The 26845-nt window shown below is 38.4% G+C and overlaps 1 protein-coding gene across 1 annotated transcript in view; it reads left to right on the plus strand.

Moving 5' to 3' along the window:
- Nucleotides 1-26845, plus strand: part of CSTF3 (cleavage stimulation factor subunit 3) — a 76270-nt gene that overhangs the window by 37488 nt on the left and 11937 nt on the right. The window contains exons 4-13 of the mRNA XM_077818454.1: nucleotides 19231-19263; nucleotides 19751-19848; nucleotides 21674-21740; nucleotides 21831-21865; nucleotides 21975-22101; nucleotides 23512-23589; nucleotides 23801-23963; nucleotides 24558-24667; nucleotides 25064-25180; nucleotides 25534-25608. Of these exons, the coding sequence (XP_077674580.1) occupies nucleotides 19231-19263; nucleotides 19751-19848; nucleotides 21674-21740; nucleotides 21831-21865; nucleotides 21975-22101; nucleotides 23512-23589; nucleotides 23801-23963; nucleotides 24558-24667; nucleotides 25064-25180; nucleotides 25534-25608 (903 nt within the window). The remainder of the gene's footprint in view (nucleotides 1-19230; nucleotides 19264-19750; nucleotides 19849-21673; nucleotides 21741-21830; nucleotides 21866-21974; nucleotides 22102-23511; nucleotides 23590-23800; nucleotides 23964-24557; nucleotides 24668-25063; nucleotides 25181-25533; nucleotides 25609-26845) is intronic.

Consider the following 26845-nt stretch of genomic DNA (forward strand, 5'->3'; position numbering starts at 1 on the left):
TAATACCCAGAACTGGATACAGTACTCCAGCTGAGGCCTTATCAGTGCTGAGTAGAATGGAAGAATTACTTTTTGTGTCTTCCTTACAACATTCCTGCTTAATACAGCCCAGAATGAGGTTCTCTTCCCCCCCCCCCCCTTTTTTTTTTGCGCTATGGTATTACATTATTGACTCTTACTCATTTTTTGATCCTGTATAACTCCCAAATCCTTTTCTGCTGTACTCCTTCCTAGGCAGGCATTTCCCATATTGTATCTGTGCCATGCATTATTCCTTCCTAAGTGTAATACTTTGCATTTCTCCTCATTGAATTTTATCCTGCTTATTTCTGACTGTTTCTCCAATTTGTCAAGAACATATTAAATACTATTTTTGTCCTCCAAAGCAGTTACAATCCCTCCCCGCTTGCTATCATTCACAAACTTTGTACGTGTACTCTGTCATCCAAAAAGAAAAGGAGTACTAACCAAGTACTAACCACAAGTACTCCTTTTCTTTTTGCGAATACAGACTAACACGGCTGTTACTCTGAAATCTGTAATCCAAATAATTTAAGAAGATATTGACTAGGACCAGACCAAGGACAGATCCCTGTGGGACCCCACTCCATATGCCTTTCCAGCTTGATTGTAACCATTGATACCTACTCTAAGTATCCTATTTCAACCAGTTGTACACCCACCTTGTATTAGGTTTGTATAGGCTATACTTCTCTAATTTGTATTCTTGATATACTATATGGGTACAAGTAATTGGATCTGAAAAGATGCACTCTAGTAACATTATTAATTTTTAAAAAAGCGATCAGCTTAATCTTAACTAGATCTGCGAAGACTTGGTATTATAAACAAACCATTATACCCCTTTGTGTTCTTTAATTCAAAAGCAAACTAGAGGATTTTTCAGTGTTCAGTCAAATCAAGGAATATATATGCAAAACCTACATAAAATACTATGGTGTGAAACTAATCTATATAATGACACTGAATTAGAGTAATTGGCACTTGGTTCTTCACCTTTCTTCCAGATATTGCTGCATAAGGTGTGTACACTTGATAGTATGTTACCTGTTGCACTAATCTGCACTAGTTAGGCCCAATGAAATCAGTACAGTGTATCATCTTATTTTTTAATTTTCTTTTATGCCACAACCTTAAAATTAACTTAAAATAATATTTAGTGGTCTGACCAACATGTAAAAGATCTTTGATCTTTAATTCATCCCATTGTACCTGGGCATGTTGAGGGAATGATTTTGCATTCCATATGTGCTATATTGATTTTTTTTATTTCAATGGTAGTGTAACTTGAATCACATCTTTCTATTGACAAGTGAGCCACTACGGTGTTAGTTATGGTCGTAAAGGCATTGTGAGTGTGTGTGTGAGAGAGATGCCTCCTTACAGCTGCAAAGAATACCAGTAGGTCTGTTTAATTGAATTATACTTAATATCTATGAATACTTTCATAGACCTGTAACAACTCCCATGTGTGTTTAATACTTTATAAACTATTACAATGACAGTGAAAAAGACTGAGAAATAGGGAGTGTGAAATCGGAACTACAGTAAATAGAACGAAGACCTGAAAAGTGAGCAGAGAAATGGGTGGGGGGGGGGGACTGTTGTAGTGAGTGTGTAATGTTTATATTCTTTGCTGTTGACCTGGAGGTGTCATATGGGTAAGCAATATAAGCTGTTCAGAAAGCTGAAAGAAAAGTTGAGGCTGGATGTGTAACATAAGTCGTCTGGGATGTTGAAGACTTTTCTACCATTTTATGCAAGAGATGCTTACAGCTGAAATTAAAAGAAGATTTCAAACACGAGGACTGAATCTGAGTAGAGAGAAGTGGAAGGTAGAAGAAAAGATTGTGTTCATAAAATGGGTTATTTCATGTGAATACATCTAGGGAGAGTGTATTATCTTGCATTATATTTGACAATGGACAAATAGAGCAAACTAGTGGTCCAAGTTGAAATGTGTGGTAACTGCACTGATCTGAAAAAGTCTTGAATGTTGTGGATCAATGAGTGGAAGATCACCATGATCAGGGTATTTGTATGGAAAAAAGAGGGATTTGATCACATAAAATAGGGATAAGGAGAACAGAGCAGTACATTGCTTCAAGAGTTTGGAAGAATGGTTGCAAAGTGTCATCCACATTAATATTGATCCAAGCAGTAAGCAGGGCAGAAGTGTCCTACAAAAGTTCAATGACTTGGGGAGCAAAACAGAGATGATTAGGTTAACTATGCTGAAGAGTGGGCAAGGCCTAGAAAACGAGAAACAGATTGTTGGATTAAAGGCTGTTGCTTGGAAAGAAGTTTGGTTTAATGAAATAGAAATTCCATGTATTGAGAGAAAGAGCTGTTACAAATAGAAAATTTTCACTTGTGTGCATGGGGAATCAGCCTCCTGGACTCAAGACTGGACAGGCTTTTGAAGACTTCTTTTAAAATGTGACAAGTGAAGTAGTAGGTACAGCTCATGTCATGAAGAATGTAGCAAGAAAAAAAAAAAAGCGGAGAAGACAAATTTTCCTAAAAAGACTATATGAACAGACTAAATGTAAAGAAATGGACAAAAGATAACAGAGAAGATAATCTTCAAAGGAAAGAAAAGTAACTGGACTAATGCAAGAAGCATGATAGACAGATAATCACCTACAAATATTAGTTGTTAAAAAAAGATTTGGTTCTGCTGACAAACAGGGGTGAGAATAAAGAAACATGTAGAGTAGATGGAACAAGGAAGTTGATAAGAAAAGAATTCTGATGGGGTCTATTGCCTCTAATCATGGTCAATGCAAAGAAAGATGTGACTTAATTATATTAGGGCTACCAGTACGTAAGACTGAACTAATGGGTTTGGGGTTTTTTTCGAGAAAGGGCGAACAACTTGTGGATTTCTAAATACCAATTTTACCCATGTAGTAAAAAACTTACTTGCAATAAACTGAGGAACTATTAAGAGAAGTGAAAGAGGAGGACAGAGACCCCAACTCCACTTTATATTTGACTATTTTATTTTGGGGTAAGAGGTCAACTCTGTTTGAAAAAGAGTAACTTGAAAAGGGTGAGAAAACTGAAAGGTGTTTAGCTGTCATATTTTTCAAACAAACTCTTGTATGTGAGCCTGCATCTGCCATTCTTACTCATATCAAGCAGTATCTAACTTCGCAAGAAATATCATTTGGCTATACTGGGACTATTTTGTATTTAGGTACTGGTGAGGGAAGTAGAGATGTGCACTGGCCTACAAGTGTGGGCTGCCTTTAAATTGGTATGTGATACTTACCTGAGATCAGAAATACATTTCTCTTCAAAATATGCACTCAGGGATGGGAGGAGGAAGAAAGGAGCTGGCCATGCTGATGAAATAAAAAGAACAAGCAACAACTGATGTTGATGATTGGAGGAGGAAGTAGATATATAGAATTCTTCAAAAAAGGAGTGAGGAATCAAATATAGACTAGAAAGGGAGAAGAATGAACCTGAGAAACTGACGGATAATGAAAAGACAAAAGTTGAAAGAAAAAAATAAAAAGCCAACATAAATAGTGAGTAGGAGGAGAGAGTTTTCAGAGAGAAATAAATTTAAGGGTAAGTTAATTAGTAATAGCAACCCAGTGCCATTTCCTGTTGGTTATTTTGTTTTCTAAAGTCCAGAATAGAAAATCTTTTTGTTTTTAAGTTAGCTTTTCTCCATAAAGACTTAGCTTGTGTCTTGTAGACTGAGGTCACTGAACTGTATGCTAGCTTCTAAGACTATCGCTCTAAAGAGTGGGCCTCTTTCTGTGAAGTGCTGAGCACCCTTAATTTTCATTCAACTTTCACAGAAATTGGGGCTTAAAACTGCAAGCTGCTGAATGCCTTCAAACTACAACTGTGTTGTCTGAAGTCTATAGTAGAACGTGGACTGCTAAGGTGGTGACCAAGATATACACCATAGTGTGGGTGGTTAAATTCTTCCAAGAAAGCTCAACAATGAATCAGTCCTTAAGGCTTTCCTGCACTTTAAAATTAATTAGGATTAAGGTAGGCTGTGAATTTGAAGAGCAGTAACTGTTGCTGAATAACTCCTGAATAATAATCGTGAATAGCAGTTGTGGACATCCTTGTTTTGGAATGTGTTGATTTCTGTTTAAATAATCCACATTCAAAGTGGATTAAGATAAATGGGAACAATGGACTCTTGCTTCTGAAGAGCTATTCGGGAATAACCCAATGTGCAGAAAAGCCCTTAGTATTCAAAAGCATATTCTTAGCTGCTAGGGGAAGGAAATTTGTTTCAGTGAAGGTTGTTACGCCCTTCTCTCTCCCCCTGCCCTCCTTTAGGGGATGTAATTAGGAAGGTTAGCAGCCCAGGTTTCAGCTAAAGTTTGATGATTAGGGTATACCCAGATTCTGTGTGTTAGTGTTTCTCTGTCATATTTGAATGCAGACTTGATTTATATAGTTCAGGAGTTTGCATTTTAATATGTGACCTTGAATTAATTCCTCCCATCTTACACTGGAGATTTAGTTAAAGCAGCATATTAGATCAAATCAGTAGATTCTCTGAGCAGAAAGAGAAACTTGTCTGCAAATTGGTTTTCGTTTATTCAGATCTTGTTGCCATTCAAATCTATGTTGCCCTACATAGGCCTTTCTTAGAAGGATTTAACTTAGCTTCCAGTGGAGCATAATATATTCAGAGTTTCCAACTAAGGGTTCTGATGATTAGTGTTGGATGGTGGAGACACCAATATGAAAGCCTCTCTCTCTTATTAGTCTGCTGCTTTGGCTTTACGGAAAAAGATGTATGAAGTTCATTAATCTAGATTGTGGAAACAAAGATCTCAGACAGAAAGGGCTACTACATGCTGCTATCCGGTTTGATTGTCCCCTCAGGGGGAGGGGAGTGCTGAGGCTGTAGAGGGCTGCAGGTTTCCAAGAATCCATGAGAAAAGCAGAAGACATCCTTGCATATACCAGGCCATTCCTGGAAAGGCCCTGCCCCTCTGTACTGCTATTCTTTTCCCACCTTCCCTTGGCAGGTTGGCTCCCTAAAGAGAAATGCTTCCTTTTATGTCAATCTCTCCTTCCTCCTAGAGGAATGCTTTCTGCTATTCCAAGAAGCAGTAACTAATGAGCAAATTTCCACTGAGTTCTTTGAGTTCTCTGAAGACCAGCAGATTTCCTTTTGTCACCAGGAAGGCTGGGGTGGGGGTACTAAGTGCCATTTTCTCCTTTTCATAACATACAACAGAAGATAACATGAGGCGCATAGTTTGGAAGTAAAAAGTTGCTAATTTCGCTAAATACTCTTCAATTTATTGCTATATTTATGTATATAGTAATTGGGTAAATTGACTATACAGAAATATAATCCTTTTATAGTTGATTTGAAACAACTTACTCAATTCTTTGGAGAATGTTCAGAGAGAATGTGTTCATATTTAATTTCTCTTATAAATAGTTTTTATTGTGAACATGTACAAAGTGACCATTCACATTAGATTGAGAAAAATCTTCTAAATGTGGCAAAGCAAGGTCTTTCATTCATTTCAAAACCTCCATCTTACACTTTCCTTCAGGAGAATAAACTATAAAACTTAAAGGATAATTATGAGAAGAGTGACTATAGAATGGCATTTTCTTACTCAGCAGCCCAGCTTTCAATGTAGATGCAGAGTCACAGCTGCTGCTGTCTTGCATGACAAAAACCAAATTGTTCTTTTACCACTGCAGAGCCAATACAGCTAAAGAGCAAGGGGACTGATTGTGTTTTGTTCTGGTAATAGCTAAAAAGAACACAGCTTGGCTTTCAGGTGCTGATGTGATACTACAGTGCTGGATGCTTTAGAACTAAGTACATGTAATAGTAGAAATAATCCTAAATTAAACTTCCAGCACTAACAGAAGAAACTCCTTTTTACATGTAAGATGAACTAATTTGATCTGGAATCAGAAAGGGACAAGAACTTTAAAACCCAACAAAGCCATTTTAGAGTCACTTTCAGAGCAGGACTTCACTTCAAAACAAAACAATGGAAATAAAGAAGGGAAAATTTACACTAACACGATGAGACTTGTAAATATAATTTTTATTGTAATTTTAAGGAAAATATTTCTTTGATCCACTTAAAAGGGGTTTTTCTTTGTCAATCTTTACTCTTTCCTTTATCTGTTTTTTTTCCACCTCTCATTTCTTAAATATTAGCTCTTAATTATCCTTCAGTATGTCTGACTGTGAAATTTCGGGTAATGGGGGGGGGGGGGGGGATAAAACTCCAACTAATATTTTGTAGTGATTTACGGTTTGATTTGCATGTAGAACTGCTGCAGAATTTGAATCTGTCATTTCAGTCTTCCATGAGTGCATTACACAAGTCCTAGTAAAAGAGCACTGCCTGCCTTTGGCTTCTAAGGCTGTAGTTAGTGTCCTGGTATTATACAGAAATTAAGGAACCTGCATTTAAAATCACTTAGTCCCTGAAAAATCTGGCACATTTGGAATCTATAAAAGTCCTTCTTAATGCAACAAATTAGTTGAGAAGGTAAACAATCAAAAATCAAGAAAGTGATTAGAGCCATCATAATCCAGCCCTCTTTTATATAGATATTTTTGATACTGTATTAGACATTTATGTTCTGTTGCCACTATAGAGCCTTTCATCTCTACATCACTTATTTGAACAGACCCTAGGTTGGTAACGACAAAGTTGTTAATGGCTGGTGGGTGTCTGGCCCACATGAAATGGGTTAGGTCATCTCAGGTGCTCAGTGAGATACTAGAATTGGCACTAGGTGGCATGTTGGCAGTCTGAGCAGACAGGAAAAAGACTGAATGTGCATAAAGAACAAACTAACATGTTACTTTACAAATGATCCCCCAGGTCAGGGATGAAGCTTACTGGTGGTCAGTGTAGGGAAGCTTATCCGTTCAGAAATGCTGGACTGGCTCTGGAGAACTGATTATCTTATTTTACCCACCAGACAGGTACAGCATAAGAAATGGCTGTACCTGTTTGTGGGTAAAATGAGAACATCAGTTCTCCAGAGCCAGTCCAGCATTTTCACAAACATAACATTCAACAAAGCCAAATATTAGTAAATATGCTATTACTACTATAATTTGTACTGTTGTAGGACCTAGATATCCCAGTTAGGAAATGGGACCCTCTTGTGCTAGGCCAGTGGTTCTCAAACGTTAGGAACCTGAGGACCCCTATTTTGACTTAAATTTTTTCATGAACTCCCAAGCCCCTGCTCAGCCCCAGGCCCTGCCCGCCCTTCACCTCTTCCCCCAAAGCCCCACACCACCCCACCTCTTCCAGCCCCCCCCTCCAATCCTGCCTCTCCTCTTTCCTCCCCTGAGCATGCCCCATCCTCACTCCTCCCCCACCCACCCAGTGCTTCCTGCAGGCTGGGGAACAGCTGTTCAATGGCATGCAGGAGGTGCTGGGAGGAAGGGGGAGGAGTTGAGTTGATCAGTGGGGCTAGCAGACCCCCTGAAGTACCCTCGTGGATCTCCAGGGGTCCACGGACCCCAGTTTGAGAAATGCTATGCTAGGCAATATACAGTTAGGCAGTAAAAAGACAATTCCTGCCCCAAAGAGCTTAGCTTTTCTCAATGAAAAATGCATGAGTTAGATGAGACCGAAAAATGTATTGAATATGTGGATGAATTCAGTGTCGCCAGGTTATTTTCTTTTGGGAATGGTAACTTTAAATCTTCTGATTTTTGTGTATTTAAATTCTCACCTATAAATTGCATGAATGTTGAGTTTTAACATGGAACTCTAATTGTTCTTGAATAAAGAAAAATTGTGACCTGCAATTACTGCTCATTCAAATAAATACTTAGTTGAAATATTCTTGTGTGTACCACATATAGAATCACATACTGAAACGTGTTGGTATGTGGTATAGTTAAAAAAAAAAGTGGAAGGCATTTTGTATGCAGTATGTTTTGCAGTAACTTCATTGTGCAGGAACAACATTTCTTCAGACATATTAGACATCTGTCACTGTGAACTTAGTCGATAGCAAATTTTACTTCAGGATCGTATTGCTGCTGTGGCACTATACAATATTTAAATTAGCCATTAGGAAACGAGCTAGTCCCTATATCTTTCAAGATTCTCCCCTCACCCTTATGTTAATTGGGGTACTCTTTTAGAGTGATGGGATGGTTTGTGGCCACTGGAAGACAAGGTCTGTTTGGGACTACCACCACCCCCCCTCTTTTCCATATCCACTCTGCCATTTCATCCCATAAAGCATCATGGCCCAGGAGCCACCCAGCAGCAGCACAAGCTGAGTGGGGCGGATGGTGGTGTGGGGACCAAATTTTTTTGACATGGATGTCAGAACAACCACATGCAGGGACGTGAGCTAAAAAAGTGGAGTTGGGAGAATAAGACTTTCTGCTTGCGAAAATTTGGGGCTACCTTATAAAGCAATCATGGAAGGAACAGGGGGCTAGAGAAATAGGAGAGGTCTCATAGTGGAGAGGCAGTAAGGAGGAGTTGTCATGAGTAGGGAAGAGGTGACCAGGTTGAGGAAGTTTCTTCCTTAAGGGTCAGATGCTGTACTCTTAGGCTTTGTCTACACTACACACCTTTTAGCGCCACAGCTGTGCTGCTACAGCCGTGTTGCTAAAAGGCGCGCAGTGTAGCCACTGTTTGTCGGCAGGAGAGAGCTCTTCCACCGAGAAAAAACTTCCAACCCCAATGAGCAGGGGTAGCTTTGTCAGCAGGAGAGTGCTCCTGCTGACAAACCGCTGTTTGCACCGGCGCTTTTCATTGGCCAAACCCTTGTTTGGGGATGTGTGTTTTTTTCACACCCCTGAACGACAAAAGTTTTGTCGTTCAGTTTCAAGTGTAGACAAACCTTACTGTCCTATTGTGTGGAAAATGGAACACTGAAAACCTGTTTTTAAAACAATCAAAATCCTTCATGCTTCTGTTCAGAATTGTTGACTGTTGCTAAGTCTTGAGATTTAATTCTAGAGGTAACATAATGTAAGAACTTATCCTGTGCATACTATAAATAACCTCTTTTAGAAGCCAATTAAAATCCATACACTACAGCATCATAATATACGGGCTAAATTTTGCCATTGATTTTGTAGTAGTTGCACAAACACACATGAGGGCAAAATTTGTCCCTGTCGTAAAATGATTACTGTGAGCTTCTTGTTCTTATAGTATAATACGTTTATTTTGTAACAATTCAACTGGACAATAAGAATTACTTATGATTGGATGTATGAAATACAGAGCTGAAATGAATCTTCTATTATAATGGATGGTCTGATCACAGAAGTAAGAGCCAGGAACTCCTCTTTCTATTATTTATTATTACAGAAGCACTCCGGTGCACCAGTCAGATTGGGGTTCTGTAGTTCTGAAAACTGTAGAAATACAAAGTGACATTCCCTGTCCTGAAGAGTTTATGATCTGGATTAAGACAAGACACAACAATTGAAGGTAACGAAGGGAGGACAAGGATAAAAATTATGAACACGCATGGTAACAAAGCTGGGATTAGCTTAATTTGCAGGGTTTGTTTTTTTTAAGGATAAAAATAAAGGAAATATTATATCAGTAGTTCCTAAAATTCCAACCCTAACTTTATCATTGTCGATTCCTGTGTCCATGGTCAAATCACTTAAGTTCTTTACCTCTATTTCCCTATCAGTAAAATAGAGGTAATATGTAGTTCATAAAAGTGATGTGAGAATTAATTTTGTGAATATTTGAAAAGTGTTAAATATTAATATCCAAATATAATCTTACTTTAATAGTTTCATATAACCCATGGCATCACAGCTGCAGTAGAGGAACAGATCTCAGATTTTTAAATTTAATTTCAAACTAACCTGAGTATTATCTTGATAAAATAAGATAGTCTGCAGTGTCAGCTGCATCCAAGAACGCTTACTGTTTAAATGTTAAGGGTCAAAGTTAGAGGTGAGAGAAACTGCAATTTAAAATCTTCTGCCCTGCCTCCTTCCCAACAACTGTTACATCAAATTAGTCTCCTATTAGAATCAGACCCCTTCTTACCCATCCCTTTGTATTTTGGTCCACTGAAGAATCTGAGAATTCAAAATAGTCTGACTTGTCCTGAGGAGTAAGAAAACAGACTGCTATTAAGAAAAGCATGAAAAAGGATGTAAGCACGTGCAAGTGAAAGTAGACTCTTCTTACTTTAATTCTTTAGGCTCTTCAGCATGTAACTTACACACCAACTCAGTCCTTTATATGGTAGCTGTGGGTATAAGTGGATTTCAGAGTTTGCCTACACATCACCTCCTAAATCTGTCTCTGAGAATTATAAATATTAGGTGTCCTTGCACATCAATCCTTGTTCAGCAAGATGGTGCCTAGATGCAAATGTCTCAAATAGTTTGGCAGTAGCTTAATTTTATGTATTTTTAAAAGATTTCTTACGTGAGCCTGGACATGAAAATAGACTCAGAACCCACTAATAGTTAATACATCCAAAGGGCCTGCTTTTTATCTCTCTGCTTTGTAAATCAGAAGTAACTCCGATGAAATTCAGTGTAGTTACACTGGTGTAAGGTAGATGTGAGGTTAGAATCAGATACTAAAAGTCTAGTTGATTTATTTTTTTTAATTTACTATTCCTACTGAGGAAAAATCATAAGTTTTTGGTATACTCTAAAAATACTTTTTCTTCTGAATGGATTTTATCACAGTTTTACTCGTGTTTGTCATTCTCAGTAGCACCCAGATTTAAAAAAAATAAATCTTGCAATACAAATAAATATTGGAGCTGTTGGATTCTCATGCTGTAAACTTGTAAACCACTGCTGCTTGAAGCAAAATGAGCTGCCTCTATCTTAAAAATATTTATAGAAGTAGAAAGCATTTTAAAGAAAGGGTTTTAGATTTGTATTGTCTGGTCCAAAATGTGACAAACTTGTCTTACCTTTATGTTGATTGTTTTTAGACTTCATGAGCATGTAAATTTTTTCACACAGTAAGTTAGATCTGGATTCTCTCCTGCACCCAGTCTCCTCTAAGTATAGCCTGCGGGAAGCAATCAGAGAGTTGGTTTTGACTCCCTGACCTTGAGGTTGGTTTTATGTCATCCCTAGCTTGACAACGTTTAGAACAGCCTACATCATGCTCTAGACTGTGCCTGCTTGGGATAGCTAGAGTGAGGTGTGCTCAGGCTATATCCTGTTCTACAATCTTGACATAGCCCTGAAGCCAAGAACTGTAAGTGGGGTGTGGAACAGGCTATGGCATCTATAGTACCTGTGGCGATTGCACCATATTAGGGAAGCTCCAGCACAGATGTTGTGGCCATTCCCCCTCTATACCTTTCCAGTGGCACAAAGCAAGCTGACTGAGGCAGAAGGGGGCAGTATCTAGTGCCTGTTATGCTTTTTATAGTCGGATACAGCAATCCAGTATTAATGGTCTAATAAACGGATGACCAGTGTAATGGGGGCTGGTATTTTTTTTCCTAAGGAAAGAATTCAGTTGCAGCATCTCAATTACTTATTAAAAACAGAGTTGAGGTTTTTTTAAAAAGGGGAGTTGAAAGCCTGATCCCACCGAAATCAATGCCAAAACTCACATTGGCTTCAGTGGGGGGTAGGATTCATCCAAGGACTGATTTTTTTTTTTTCACCATATAATCTGCATGTGTCTGAAATATGCAGGAGTAGCTTTTTTCTAAAATTGTCAGCTCTGCCGCTGTCTTCGCATTCCACTGAACTCTGAATGTTAGTCAGTCATAGGGGCAGCCTTCCTGTGACCAGCTGTAACTCATGTAGTGGAGAGCTCCCTTGGTCCTTCATACAGCAGTAACACATGCATAACAGAATAAATTTGCACTATCTAACTTTGTATTGCCTTTATCTTTTCAAAAATATTTTTAAAGGGGTGTTCAAATACTTTGGATCAAAAATTGGGCCTTTGGATTTTATTGGTCTGCTTTTGGCTGTTACCAAGCAACAGGCATAATGCCCCATAACCTGCATTAATAAGCTAGCAAAGTACAGTTGCTGAGATCAGCCCTAGACCCACCCTTCATACTGAATGTAGGAGTCATGTGAATAGGGGGTTGCAGGTTGAGGCCCTTGCCTTGATCATGGCAGATACGTATGCAGACTGCCCCCACTGTTCCTTCAACTATGTCTGGTTATTCTGGTTAACAATATAAGTCACAGATGCCCTGCAAAACAGTCTTTCCATGGTTCTCCACAGGTGGCAGAATCTAGCTGACCAGCATCTGTCTTGAACTCCCCTTGCTGCCTGTATTGTTTTGCGCATGCAGAAAATCAGGCTAGTCCTGCACTGGTGTCTGTCTATGATTAGTCAGTGACCAAAGGGTGAACTATGTTAGGAATAGTTTATTTTTTTAATATACATTTCAATTTTTAGATCCCTTGTGGGATTTAGAAAAAAAAAATGCTTTGGGCCCCCTTTCATGTGGGGAACAGGGCCAAAACTTTATTCAGACGCTCAGTTCTAAGAATTGCCTTATTTCTGCTGATCTTGATGAAGAGTCTACATTAATAAGTAGAAATAAATAGAACCAAGGCCTCTGGGCTTCTCCTGCATTAGAAACAAGAGTCAAAAATCACTGTTAGCCCAATGGAAGAGGACAAGGGACATGAACCTGTAAGACCTCCTTGGAGATGCGGAGAGCTCTCACTTCCAATTGTCTTTAATGAGAGTTGAGGGCACTCTTCACTTCCTAGAGATGAGCAGCACTTTGTAAGATTAGACCCAAATCATAAAGATGTCCTTTTCAAGCTTCCAAGACCTTACAAACAATGGAGAATTTTAAAGCTATTGACAGTTATGCCCCTTCATCCTCAATTAAAAAAATAGGAGGGAATCAAACCCTTCATGAAAGTTTGCATCCCATGAGAGACTTTTGTTTAAATAATTGTAATGTGTCATGATAAGCATTTTTAAGAGAAGTTATGCAAACATCATAATGTTCCAATTATATTAAGAAGCAGTGAGAAGTGGAAGTAGATAGGTACTCCATACCTGGAGGTATGCAAAGCTGATACCTCTTATCACAGTGTCCTGGGACAGCAGGGATGCTCTACTTTAAAATTTTCGTTTGTTAAATATTAAATTGCCTGTCAGAGCAGGAAATGCCTTCTTCTGAGGCCAGCTGCTTTTTTATTACATAGTTATTGCATGCATCATAATGCACAATCCTTTATAGAGGTGTAGAAAGGGAGATGTACTGTATATGCTGTGCTCTTTGTGTGTAAAAAACATACTCTTGTGGAATGGTAGGGTTTAATTTTCCACTAATGGGGATTTTGTGGAGTTATTTATGACTGCAAAGTGATTGTAAATACTCCTGTTCTAATGTTTACATTCACTACATAGGTATAAATGACTGCATAAGGTTCAAGGCAGTGCAGAATCAGGCCCACAGGCTTTTCTTTCTTAGATTTCCTCTGTAATATTTCTTTCATGTTTTGAATTCTCAGAGTTTAAATGACTCTCTTTGTTCCTGAATTTATTTCCAAATATTCAGCAATGAAGGGGCTGGAAATCAGGTCACTGGGGAATGTGGGAAGCCATCAAAGGAACAGGAATATTGCGAGACAGTATCTGTGTTAGGGTCCCTATACCAACGTGGAGGAGGAAGTATTTTAGTCCAACTTCTGCCCCTTGTCCCACTTGCAAAAGAAATTATTCCCTGCAAATGAGTGGGAAAACAAAGGCAAAGTTACCTTCTGGGTAAAGGCTGTCCCTGAAGTACTACTGGTCACTAAGTATGTATAAAAATATGAATGGAACTTTTCCAAGGCTAGGGAGAATAAATGGAAACTAGGGCTCTGCTTAGAGGAGGATTCAGCAAGAGGGAGTGATTCAGATGAATTGCAAGAGGCTGCAAGGGTAAATAGAACCTCTGATGCAGCTGTTAAAAGTTTAGAACCCAAAATAATATTTCCTTCAATACTTGATCCAAAATCCGTGTTACCCTGTTTCTGGAAGCTAAAGGAATGGGAGGTAGCAGAATGTATAAATAGGAATGTTTATTTGAGGCCTTCTGCAAAGCTAGCAGGCACTCCTTCTACAAGCTCTTTTAAAACCTATCTTCCTAGTGTTTTAAAATAATAATGAAAGTACATCTACATTGTACATCTACATGGGCTAAAACAGTACATCTACATTGTACATCTACAAAGTACATCTACATGGGCTAAAACAGACCTTGCTCACTGTGTCCTCATGGATTCCTACCTCCTCATGGAGAATGAGAAAAGGCCAAGAGCTTTTATCCTGTGGCTCCATAGCTAAAGGGTAAAAATTTTGAAAGCACTGAAAAAACAAGAGCAATAGGATTTACCGTGCAAACTGTTTCTTTTTTCGTTAGTTTTTAAATATTCCAGCACTTTTCTCTCCTGTTACAAAATAAAAGAATGCAAATAGGATCTTTGAAAATTTTCCATTAAAATATGAACTTATTCCATAATGTTTAATGGCTGTAAATAAACAAGAGCCGTGAAGAATATATTACAAATCAAATGAGAGAGAAAGGTCTGAAATATGCACTGCTATATGAGAAAGCATTAATTAAATGAGGATATAATGATATATACATTTCATAAACCTAGATAGGCAGTGGCCTTAAAACGTCAAAGAGAATCAAGATGCTGGCTATGGCTAAGCTTGAAATTCAGGAGCAGAGTACTTTACTCTTATAGCTTTTCAAGCTAAATAATTTCCATTCCTTTTGGTTTAAGGATCCTTTTTTTACTGCAAGCATATTTTTTCTAGCACAGATGGAACTTACATTTGTAGACTTTCTCCCTTCTACTTTAAGGAGTGACTGCTAATACCTTAGCATATTTATGCAAATTTAGCCCATTTGTACCTGTGTGGTTAGGTCGTCTAGTCTGTGGGCCTGAACATAGCTCAACCTACCCTGTAAATGCAGCCTTAAAATCTATTTTAATTATCCTACCACATGCTCATCAGTGTCATGAGAGGCAACACATATACTTAAAGCTGTCAGTAAAACTATATTTGCTATCCTTTATTTGTGAGCCTTCTACTTGGGTGTGTGTTTCACTGTCTGTTGGGCAGTTATTGGATGAAATAAAGTGTTATGAGACGAGTATTAAGAGTGAAATGTAAGGTCATGAGATCCATGATCAATGGGTATCTTGTAGAAAGGAAGTTCCAGAGCTGTGGGGCAGATACTGAGAAAGGCAGGTCTCCTTGCAAATCTCAGTTTCAGTAGAGTCAGCTCCAGCATCCCTGCTGCTGGTACGGTCAGGTCAAGGAAGGAGAGGCAGTACTACGATAGATGGGTTTCTGCACACTGAAATCCTGAAAAATCAAGACCTTAAGTTGGATCCAGTATTAAGCAGGGAGCAGGTGCCATGTTGAGACTGCAAAGGTGATGTGTTGTCATTGACCTGTGGCAAAATCAGGAGTAGGATATAGGGTTTACTGATCTCCTTAATATCTATTGTTTGTTTATAGCCTTTAAAAATTAAGAAAGCAGTTCACACTTTAAGGTAAAATTGGTAAAGAAATATTACTGTTGAAATGTGTTTGTTAATATTGAAGCAACCGATTTGTTTTTTGTGTTTTTGACAAGGTGCGCATAATTCACAGGAAGTTTGCTGGAGTTGGTAACTCCTGTTAAAATAGTTTGCTTTGTTCATGGGATATGGGCAAGCTTTTGGAGTTGGCTTTAATAAAATGTTTACTTGGGTTTTAGTGGATCAGTTCCACGTGTTTCTGTAAATGTTTAAATACGCATGGAAATATATTGGGGCCCACCGGATGAATTCTGGAAATGGCTAATGTCCCTTCTCCTTTCTTTTACGGGGAAGGTTCCTTCATAGCATTAATCCTAGAAAGATGACACTATTACTTATTATTCATGTTTCCCTCAGTTTAATTATAGAGTTTATCTGCATATCTAATCAGACTTAGGTCCAGGGCTAAGGGCAGGCTTTCATTTCCTTTCGTAAGATATTATAATACTGTTTGTCAGTTACTGTTCATTAGCAGTCAGCTTTGTGGAATTGTGATTCTGTCCCTTGGATTTTATGGTACAGTTGCCCTTTTTCACCACAAATAAGTCAAAGATGCTGGTTAATGTATTTAGTGCTCCATCCTGCATGTGGAGATGTTTGTATAAATTAAAGGGAAAGGGCTCTCATATCCCTCTCCTAGTTCTATGTTCCTCCTGGGATTTGTGAGATTTGTCTATGAATGTCAGAGAAATGGTACAAACTTGGCTGATTGGCTTGGAAAATCATCCATGATTCAGAAAAAAGCTAGAGGCTGTCTTTTGTATAAATTGTCTGGTAAGCCAGGGTAAAGGGAAATATAATAATCAGTCCTGGAAGTGGTAAAAATATGGACTAGAGGCCCTCAATCTCCTAAGAAGACAAAGTACGCATTCCAGCTAGATACTTAAGGACATAAACTGAACATTCAGAAATGCATGCAGTGTGTTCCTGCAAATAAAGCTGGAAGACAGAAATGACAACTAGATATTTAACCATTTAAACAAAAGCAAAGTCACATATTCATACATTATCCCAGTTAGTTTGATAAGACTATAAAGCTAACCAGAGGCTGCCGTTCTTGGGATGGCTTCTGTAATGGGAGGGAATCTTAGCATCAAGCTGAACTTTTATATGAAGATGTTGGGATGACTTACACGCACAACTTAGTTTGTTCATTAGCCTTATGAACTTCCAGTCACAGAACTATGTGGGAACAAATGGGCTAAAAATTAGATGAGATCTTTGTCTTTTGATTTTATATTTGTAGTAATTATGGGCTAATTGTGTACAGCATAAATATAGGGCTGTAATAAACTTGAGAGGATCTGTTTGTCACAGACTGTAAGGCTGCAGTACAGTTAAGCTATAAGCAGGTCTATGAGACTTCAACTATGTATTTATTCCAGAGCCGTCAGTTATTTATAATACATACATCAACTTTTTCAAAATCCCACTAGAGGTTACAGATGGTCTCCATGTTACTAGTGAAAAGCAACTGGTGTTTCTCTGACTTCTTGGTAAAATTCTTTTTTTTTTTTTTTCTCTTTCTTTGGGTCAGGGAACATGGTCTTTATATGTTTGGCCAGTACCTAGGAAAATAGGGCCCTGATCCTGATTGGGGCCTTTAGGAACTGCAGAAGTAATATATTTTTTCCTCCTCTGTTGTGGTTTACTTCATAAACATTGACCAGGAACATTTGTTTCCTGGCCAGTGGAATAGATGGTCCAAGTTAACACCAAAGGCTGTTAACCCAGCTGATCATTAGCAGCCTCACGTAGAGTTCACTATTATTGCTGTGCTCTGTGAAAATATAAATATTTATGGGTTGAAAGCTGAACTCTGTTGGTTTGGGCTTACAGTTTTGGGAGTTTACAGTCATTTCCTCGTATTGTAAGACTGGTTCCGTAACTGATAGGAAAGCAGAATTTTGTTCTAAACTATAAAGCAAATTCCTTATTTCACATAAAACTAGTTGGCAAATTTAGCTGTTTTCCTGTTTGTGAACATTCACAAACTGATCCTTAATTTTTCTAATATATTTATTATTTGTAAATATTTGCTGAATAATGCAACCAACCAAACAAGTTTGAGCCTTTTGGTTGTTTGCAAACTGTTTACTATGACTAAGATACTGTGACTTCTGCAGCGGATGGTGCAGCTGGCTCAGCGGTTGCCTGCAGAAGTTTGGGTGTGTGGGAGGGGGCTCTGGGCAGACGGTTGAACTGCTGGGCGGCACTGACCTGGTGCGGGGGGGGCTTCCTGGCTTCCACCGGCATGTTCCTGCAGCTCCTAGACAGAGGAGCCAGGTGGCTCTGCGCACTGTCTGTGCCTGCAGGCGGCAGCCCCACCCCCCAGCTCCCATTGGCTGTGGTTGCCAGCCAATGGGAGCTGCAGAGCCGGTGCTTGTGGTGGGAGCAGCGCACAGAGCCCCCAGGCCCTCCACCTAGGAGCTGCAGGGACATGCTGGTTGGAGCTGGGTAGGGAGCCTGCCTGCCCCACCAACCCCTCCCCGCCCCCCCCCACTAGCGGGGGGGTCCTGGGCCACACTCCATCCCCCCCTCCCCCCCAGCATCAGCGGGGGTCCTAGGTCACGCACCACACCTGCCACCCCACCCCGCCCCAGCCGGACCACCTCCTCCAGCACCCGTGGTGCCCCCAGACCACCCCCATAGAGAAATGCTGGCCCAAGTTTTAGTTAGGGGTATAAAGTAAAACTCATGGTCGGGTCACAGGCCATGAATTTTTGTTTACTGCCCGTGACCTGTCCATGAGTTTTACTAAAAATACCCGTGACTAAAAAGTTGCCTTAACTAAGATTACTCAGAAATCAGGTTCAGTTAATGAACGATTGGTCACATAAATCCCTGAATATTTCTGCTTTCTAATTGGATGACTGAAACTTTTAACAGGAAAATAACATTCTTCTGGTATGGAGTTGGGATGAATAATCGCTCTTGCTGAAATTTGTAGAAGTTGCTAACATACTTCCAAATGATAAATAATATGACTCCACAAATATGAGAGCTGAATTTGCTGGGTTTACTCAAGAATACTTTGTTATTCAGCCAACTCTTGTTTGAACATTTCAGGAGGTTTATTTTAACACACACTTTTCAGCATGATGTAATGATGTTTGCCAGCAATAAGTTACAGAACATCATTCAAATGTTATAGTGGATTGATAAATGAAATGACCCATTTAGCTCAATATTCAAACTAGGGTGGTTCAGATGGGGTGCCCAGAATCTGGATGATCAGATGGGCACAGAGGTAACTAGTATCTGTTTTTGTGCAGTTAAGTCCACAATTTAGCACCTTAAAGTAAGTGTCCAACTTAGAAAATTTGACTTCCAATACAGAATATAAGTAAGAATGCTCATTAAGGCCGAAATTCTGGTCCTGTTGGAAGTCAATGAAGTAAACCTCCATTTGACTGCAATAGAACTAAGACTTGGCCCTAAAAACAGAAATAGCCAAGAAAAATAGAGGCTTCTTGTACAATGAATAATAATTTTGCAGAGTTACATTGTGTTGAAATATAGGGAGGCAATGTGGCCTAGTGGCTAGAGCAGTGGACTAGAACTCATTATTACTCTAAACACAGACAAACCATTTCACCATTGCGTATACAAAATTTACTTTTAAAAATAGGATTTTTCCAATTTATTTATTCTTTTCTGCTTCCCTACAGATTAAAGCAAAAAATTACGACAAAGTAGAAAAGGTGAGTCCAATAATAAATTCTATATGTAATTTTTAAGATTTTGGTTTTTAAAACAAAAAATTCTTAGGACCTTACATATGAAATATATATATTTATAAGGAGACCAGGTATCATCTCATAAGGCTGGGGTAGTAGATTGGAAAGAACTGCAGCTTGCATTGAATATTTTATCTGAGTTATTCTTTTTTTATCCAGTTTATCCAAGGATACCTTAGAAGTATGATCACTAAAGTGGGTTTTATTGCTGTCAACACACTGTAAACAGTGGGGTCAGCAGAACAATTGTCCTGCATTTTATACCTCGCCAGTTCTCACTACCTAACATGAAGATAATCTTATCAAATCAGTGGGTATTTTAGATATTCTTTCCAATACATTTCAGCTCAGAATAACAGAGAAGGTTTTAATTGAGGCGCTCAAAGAAATAATATAAAAATGTAATTTCTGTTCTTGGATTCCTGATCACGTTTTCTCCATATATTAACAGTTGTTTCAAAGATGCCTTATGAAAGTGCTACACATAGATTTATGGAAGTGTTACCTTTCGTATGTACGTGAAACCAAGGGAAAGCTACCCAGTTACAAGTAAGTAAAAATGGTTTGTTCCAAATTCTTTAGTTTTGATGGTGGTTCTCTTTTCCTTTACGAGGTATTGAACAGGGGTTTTGTCTTGACAAACCTGGCTCTGATCATAATGGGTCTATAAGATATCGCCTGCTCTCTGTTCCAGAAACATTTTCTCTTGATTCTTTCTGGAAGGCAGTTGCCATACTCATGCTCCATATAAAATAGCAGATAAAGTTGCTTCCTTGAGACAACCAAAGAAGTAAATTGTCCTGTCCATTTGCCTGTTAATGAGGGATTGTTCCTTATCATACATTATCTTTTGCCTAGTCTAATCTAATTTTAAACTTTCTGGTCAATGGGGGCAAATAATAAAAGCCTTCTGTAGACCAGGATTGATGGTCAAGTAATACAGCTCAAGTGTTAGCTTTAATCAAGATACAATATTCGAGGTGGGAACAGTTGAAGAACTCTAGTTTAGACAAGGCCTGGGAAGACTATTCTAGAACTTAATACATCATGGTGTTGGGAAGAATTTTTGGATGTTCATTTTAAACTTTTCTTTCCTTAATTTCATCCCATTTCTCCTGCTTATACTCCTGCGTACTGCACTAAATTCCTCTCCATCCGAAGGCCTGGCCTACACTTACAAGTTAGATCGACATAGCGGTAGCACTTAGAGGCATGAAAAATTCACACCCCCAAGCACCGAAATTAAGCTGATTTAACCCCTGATGTAGATGTGGCTAGATTACTGCGGAATACTTCTGTCGACTCTGCTACGGCTGCTTGGAGAGGTGGATTAGTGATAGCAATGGGAAAACTCCTTCTGATGCCGCAAGAAACGTCTACGCTATGGTGCTACAGCAGCATAGCTGCAGTGGCATAGCCATGCTGCTGTAGCCCTTGTAGACATGGCCTTAACGTTTACGCTTTAAGAAGCTGTAGGTTGTTGTCATGTTCTCTCCACAGTCATCACTTAGCGAAGCTATACGTACTCATTACTACTGCTGTTAAAAATGGTAAATAAATTTGATGAAGAAAATCAGAATTTTTAATTTAAAATTATCAATTAAAAATATGAAAAATCACATTTTGGGGGGTATTTGTTCTCCCCTTTCCTTTGTCTTATATTCCCTAACCCTTTTTTCAGTGGCAAAATGTGTGGAGAAGGGGGTGAAAAGGCAGGTGGGAAGATGGGAAAAGGGAGAGTGAAAACAAAATTACAGTTTTTGGCAGAGACCAGGGGCGGCAAGAGGTTGATGGTTGAAAGATTTTTAAAAAAATTTCCATGAAATCTTTTGATTATTAAAAAAGAAGTAATTTTTATGGAGGGAGGGGAAGAAGAGCATTTCAAAGTAAAAACCAGGTCCATTCAATTTTTTTAATTGTAAACCACTCCTTTTAATTCTTAACTGCTTTTTGTTGTTTTTCTCAGGGATTCCTAATCTCTTTCCGGTATTGCCACTAAGTAAATCAGTCAGCAAGGAATATTTATAGAGCAACTGGCCTTATCTCCTCTATTCCTGGTGCACATGGCATATGTGAGCTCCACTCATCTAAGAAGAGAGAGCCCCAGGCACACGAGAGCATTACGTACTGCCATCAGTGCACTAGGCCAGCTACAGTTTTCCTTTTAACTTCCTTGCTTGTGGTAATTGTCTGAATACAGAATGCCAGGAATTTAAGGAAACCAAACACCTATTTTACAGCACTAGTCTTTTTTACTTAAATATATATTTAGAATTGGTTGCTAAAAGAGTTTTTAAAATAAATACTATTCATTAAAATTGATAAAACCTAGTCCCAGCTCTGAATGTTTTCAATATTGTGGCATTTTTTTCAGAGAAAAAATGGCTCAGGCATATGACTTTGCTCTGGATAAAATCGGCATGGAAATCATGTCATACCAGGTATGTTTTGTTATCTAACTAGTTATTTCTGATTACTGTACTAAGTGCTGCTTGATTTAATTTTTTCTGGGTTTTTTTTTTTTTACATAGATCTGGGTGGATTACATCAATTTTTTGAAAGGCGTGTAAGTACTTTTAAGTATATTTTTAAAAGTTAATTCATGTAATTATAATGTTTTATATAAATTACAGTGTTTTAATTACTGACATGTTAGTGTCTCACTTCACTATTAGAGAGGCAGTTGGATCTTATGCAGAAAACCAGAGGATAACTGCTGTTCGTAGGGTTTACCAGCGAGGTTGTGTGAACCCAATGATCAACATTGAACAACTCTGGAGAGATTATAACAAATATGAAGAGGTAACTGAGAAAATAAAATTGTTTGTGATTTTAGGTTTGTTTAGAAAATCCTGTCTTAAAAACGACTAAAAGTTGGTCGCAGAATTGTGTCCACCCTATATATGTGTGCAAACAGATAAAAGGTAGTCCAATGCATGTTTTGCATGTACAATGGTGAGCTCTTCGTGCATCCATGCGAGAATTTTACAGGGTGATAATTTGTTTCTTTGTATTTCTTCACTTACAGACTATTTGTTTGGATAAACTTTGAGAATTTTTCCCTTTTCATATAGTTTATTGTGATGTTTTAAGTTACATAGTGTCATGCGTTTTCTGTCTGCTGTATTGGAGAGTTTTAGTAGCAATTTTTTATTTTTAATATTGATATCCATTGTGAAGAGTCAAGAAAAACGTGAGCCTTTTGAATATCTAAGTGTGCTGGTTTTTAGGGTCTTATTTGATCTGTACTCTGTGGGGATATGGCACCTACTGAGTTCCCTTAAGGCCTGAATTCAGTAGGAGTTTATGGCATTCAACAAATTGCAGGAGAGAGTAAAATTTGCAGGATCTAGTCCAGTTCATGCCCTTAGTCCGATGTGTAAGGCATTTGAAGTAGCAAATACCAAGGGAGTTTCATTCCATTTAAATGAACAGCACGATGAGTTTAAAGAATATGATTATCTTTCTCAGAAATTTAAAATTAATATATTTATTTAAGGGGCATGATTATAACTTGTCCTATGTGCCCACCTTGGGGAATAAGTGTGTACAAAGCCTACTCACCTACTTGAGTACCCTGATTACCAATCTGTATTAATGGGACAGAGCAGATTTTGTGGAGCTGTTATTACTCTTAACCCCTCATAGATGAGCAAGGAGGGATGGGAGTGGCCAGTGCCTTGGCTCTGACCTCTGCAATGTGCTGGACAACAGAGCTGAGCTTCACTTGATAAAGGACAAGGGGTAATGAGGGAAGGAATTGTGACTGACTGTGGACTGATCATTACTTCGGGCAAGACAAAATTTCAGTCTTATGTCCCATAATTTGTATGTAAAGTTTATTCTTATGTTTTAGAAGTCTTAAGTCTCTGAATCCTTCCTGCACAGTCAAACATCACTTAGGGCATAGTGTTAGAAGTAAAAAAATCAAAAATATTTTGTGATATAAATGACTAAAAAGTTTTGGGAGCAAAAAGAAATAGCCAAACACAGATTGTTCACGTCATCGCATTTGTTCCCTAACTTGGCCGCTTATCATACATTTATTTGGAGATATTTGTTGTTTTCTGATGTCCATACCTTTTAAAAGACTTCTGTTGAACATTCTTAAATTGTTTTACAGGGCCCTTCCTCTCTCTGAAATAAAATCCAGTAGTTTGTATGTTTTTGTAAAATAGTGTATTTTCAATTGCTGTTTATTTTTCTCCCCAGGGAATCAATATTCACTTAGCTAAAAAAATGATTGAAGATCGGAGTAGAGATTATATGAATGCTAGACGTGTGGCCAAGGTACAGACTCCTGTTCACTTCATTTTTACATTGTTTAATTCCATAAAAGCCAGAAAACATTAAGCCTAGTTAAGATTTTAAGCTACTTGTTTGGTAGGCTGATAGACTTGATATTTTCACAGGACAAAAATGCTAAGCATACCTGTAAGCAGTCACTTTCATGGTGTCTATTTCTCTCTACAACTTAAAACATTATCTACCTCTTCTTCAGGAATATGAGACTGTTATGAAAGGTCTGGATCGCAATGCTCCCTCCGTCCCCCCACAGAATACTCCCCAGGAGGCTCAGCAGGTTGACATGTGGAAGAAATATATCCAGTGGGAAAAGAGTAATCCACTGCGCACAGAAGACCAAACTCTCATAACAAAAAGAGGTAACATGATTAAATATCAGAATCAGACATAGATACTCTGCAACATGATTTGAATCATTGTTGAGAATTGGGAGTGACCTTCAGCTGCAGAAGTAAAGTGTTCTTAACATTGTCAATGTTAAGGTGCTATGTCTAAAGTTGGTCAAATCATGTTTTTTCTTCATTAATCCCAATTCCGGCTCTACATACAAATAACACTGCAACACTTCTGTCAGTACTTCAAGCTGCCTTAACTCCCTTCAAAGGCCAGGCTGCAAATGCCCTATAGCAGGCCTGGAAAATCTGCAAATATAGGCTATTTCAGACCATGATGGGAGGTCACAGGCCCATATGCAGAAGACTTTTCCAGTCACCCCCTCTCTGTTATACTGAGGGGATCTTGCATCAGCATGTCCACTGACTACAACTGGGTAGTGTCCCGAAGAGAGGCAGGCTGTCCTCAAGCCACATTGTGTATTAGTAGGATCTACTGTATTATCTGATACTTCTGTGTTTGGTACATTTGTAATTTAGTTAACCAGTGTAAGTTACTAATATAGAGTCATACAAATTCTTTTGCTAGGAATATTTATCACTTTGACTTTTTCCCCCTAGTTATGTTTGCTTATGAGCAGTGCCTGTTGGTCCTCGGGCATCATCCAGATATCTGGTACGAGGCTGCACAGTATCTTGAGCAATCCAGTAAGCTGCTAGCTGAGAAAGGGGTAAGGGAATGGATACGGCCAAAGGGGAAAACACATTTTTAGCATTTCAAACTGTGTGTAGATTTTAGAATTCTGAATAGTATTCCATAATATCAAAAATTAAAAATAATTGCACTTAAGAGACTTTGAGTTATGAAATGCAATTATAATGTTGGCATTAAATATTTTAAGTAGTTTAAATGTTAGATTTTTATGGTTGATACATATATTAACATTCTAATGCTGACCCTTCAAACGCTTATGTACATGAGCGAATGGAGTCAATACTCCATTTGAATTCAGTAGGACTACTCGCATAAATAAAATCCACGTGCACAAGTGCCTGCCAGATCAGATCTTGATTTTGTCTTCAGTGTCATGAGTATTAAATAATGTTGTTACGTTTGTTTATCATAGGACATGAACAATGCTAAACTGTTCAGTGATGAGGCTGCTAATATTTATGAAAGAGCGATCAGCACTTTACTAAAGAAGAACATGCTTCTGTACTTTGCATATGCAGACTATGAAGAGGTAAGCATAAAGATTTCAGTATTGACTCAAACTCCAGTGGGACAAGATGTCTTTTCTCCAAAATCTCATCTGCTTGAAAAGTACTGTATAAACAGAATATTAATTCTGCCAAACTTCTCAGCCTACATTGATACTTTGTAGGCTAAAGTAATATAATGGAAAAATATTTCTATATTATTAATTCCAAAAATATGTTAGAAATATTCAGCTTTCTACTTAATTATTTAATTATTATTATTTTTCAAACAAGTAGGTAGAGGCAGACAGTGGCAGAGAGAGACTTCCAGGAACTTCAGCTTCTCTAATATTATGAAGCATGTTAGCAATTTTTTTATTTTATTTTATTTCCTCAGAGTCGAATGAAGTATGAGAAGGTGCACAGCATATATAACCGGCTCTTGGCGATTGAAGATATTGATCCTACTTTGGTAAGATGATTCAATACTATTCAGTTTTAGTTTTTACACATTTCCAGTCATATTGATCTCAGTACACCCAAAGAATGGGTAGCGTTCTCATCAGTTAATAGCTCGAGTGGATGACTAGTGGACTAAATATTAGGTTGAGAATATGTAGACTCTTGGAAACCACAGTTTCAAATTCCAGCAGGGTCAACAACTCTGCCCTTTAGTCTTCCAAGGTAGATAAATTAGGTACCATGCACTTTACTCTCTGTGTCCTTAAAAACCTACAGCAAGCCATATCCATTCGAATGGACTTTGAAGATCCCTTGACATGCTTCATAACAATAGGCATTTGCTTTGTTGACTTGACCAAAATTTCATTTCCTCTTGCCATAACTGCGTGCTTTGCACCCATTGATTGCCACTCTTTATCCCAGTGGATGATGCAACGCAGTGGTGCTTTATGTTTAAGTTTATGAAGCACTTTGGGATGAAGTACACTGCATAAATACCCAAGATTAGTACTATGCTGACACTTTAAGGAGGAAAAAAAGAAAGTTGTATTATTACTATTTGTATTACAATAGTGCCCATTGTACTAGCATTGTACGAACACATAGTGAGGTAGAGTTCCTGTCCTGAAGAGCTTATATTATGAATAGACAAGACAGGGTGGGAAGGGAACAGAGGCGCAGAGAGGTCAAGTGATAAGTCCAAGGTCATACAGCAGGGCAGTGGCAGAGTCAGAAATCTGGTCTCCTAACTCCAGTCCAGGTCTCTCTTTACTAGATCGCAATGCAGCTACAAGTACAAGTGCATCTCTGTGAAACTCCCAGAGCCTGATTCTTTCTCTCTCTCTCTCTCACCAGTTTTTCAGTTGAATCAGTGCTGTTACTCCTAATTTAACCCAGAATAATTGAAAGGAGACTCAAGTCCATAGAGAATACACCCCACAGATCAGTTAATTAATTACCATATGCTTGCTATTTGCATGACCATACATCAAAATTACAAGTCTAATAGGACAGAATGAATAGTATTTCAGATCCCGTTACCCACTAGTAAATTTTTGAACATACATCTTCAGTTATGGGTCTTATGGCCTCCTGTATGTGCTCTGTTATCCCTGTAAGATACTTGCCATTTTTAGAAACAGCAAATGACTTATGTATAATTGTAATTCTCTGAAGGCAATAGCCTATGTAAATTCATACCCTAACCACCTCTCCTGCCTCAAGAATTTAATATTGATTATCCTTGT

Source organism: Eretmochelys imbricata, chromosome 6, assembly GCF_965152235.1.
Source record: "Eretmochelys imbricata isolate rEreImb1 chromosome 6, rEreImb1.hap1, whole genome shotgun sequence".
Taxonomy (NCBI): Eukaryota; Metazoa; Chordata; order Testudines; family Cheloniidae; genus Eretmochelys; species Eretmochelys imbricata.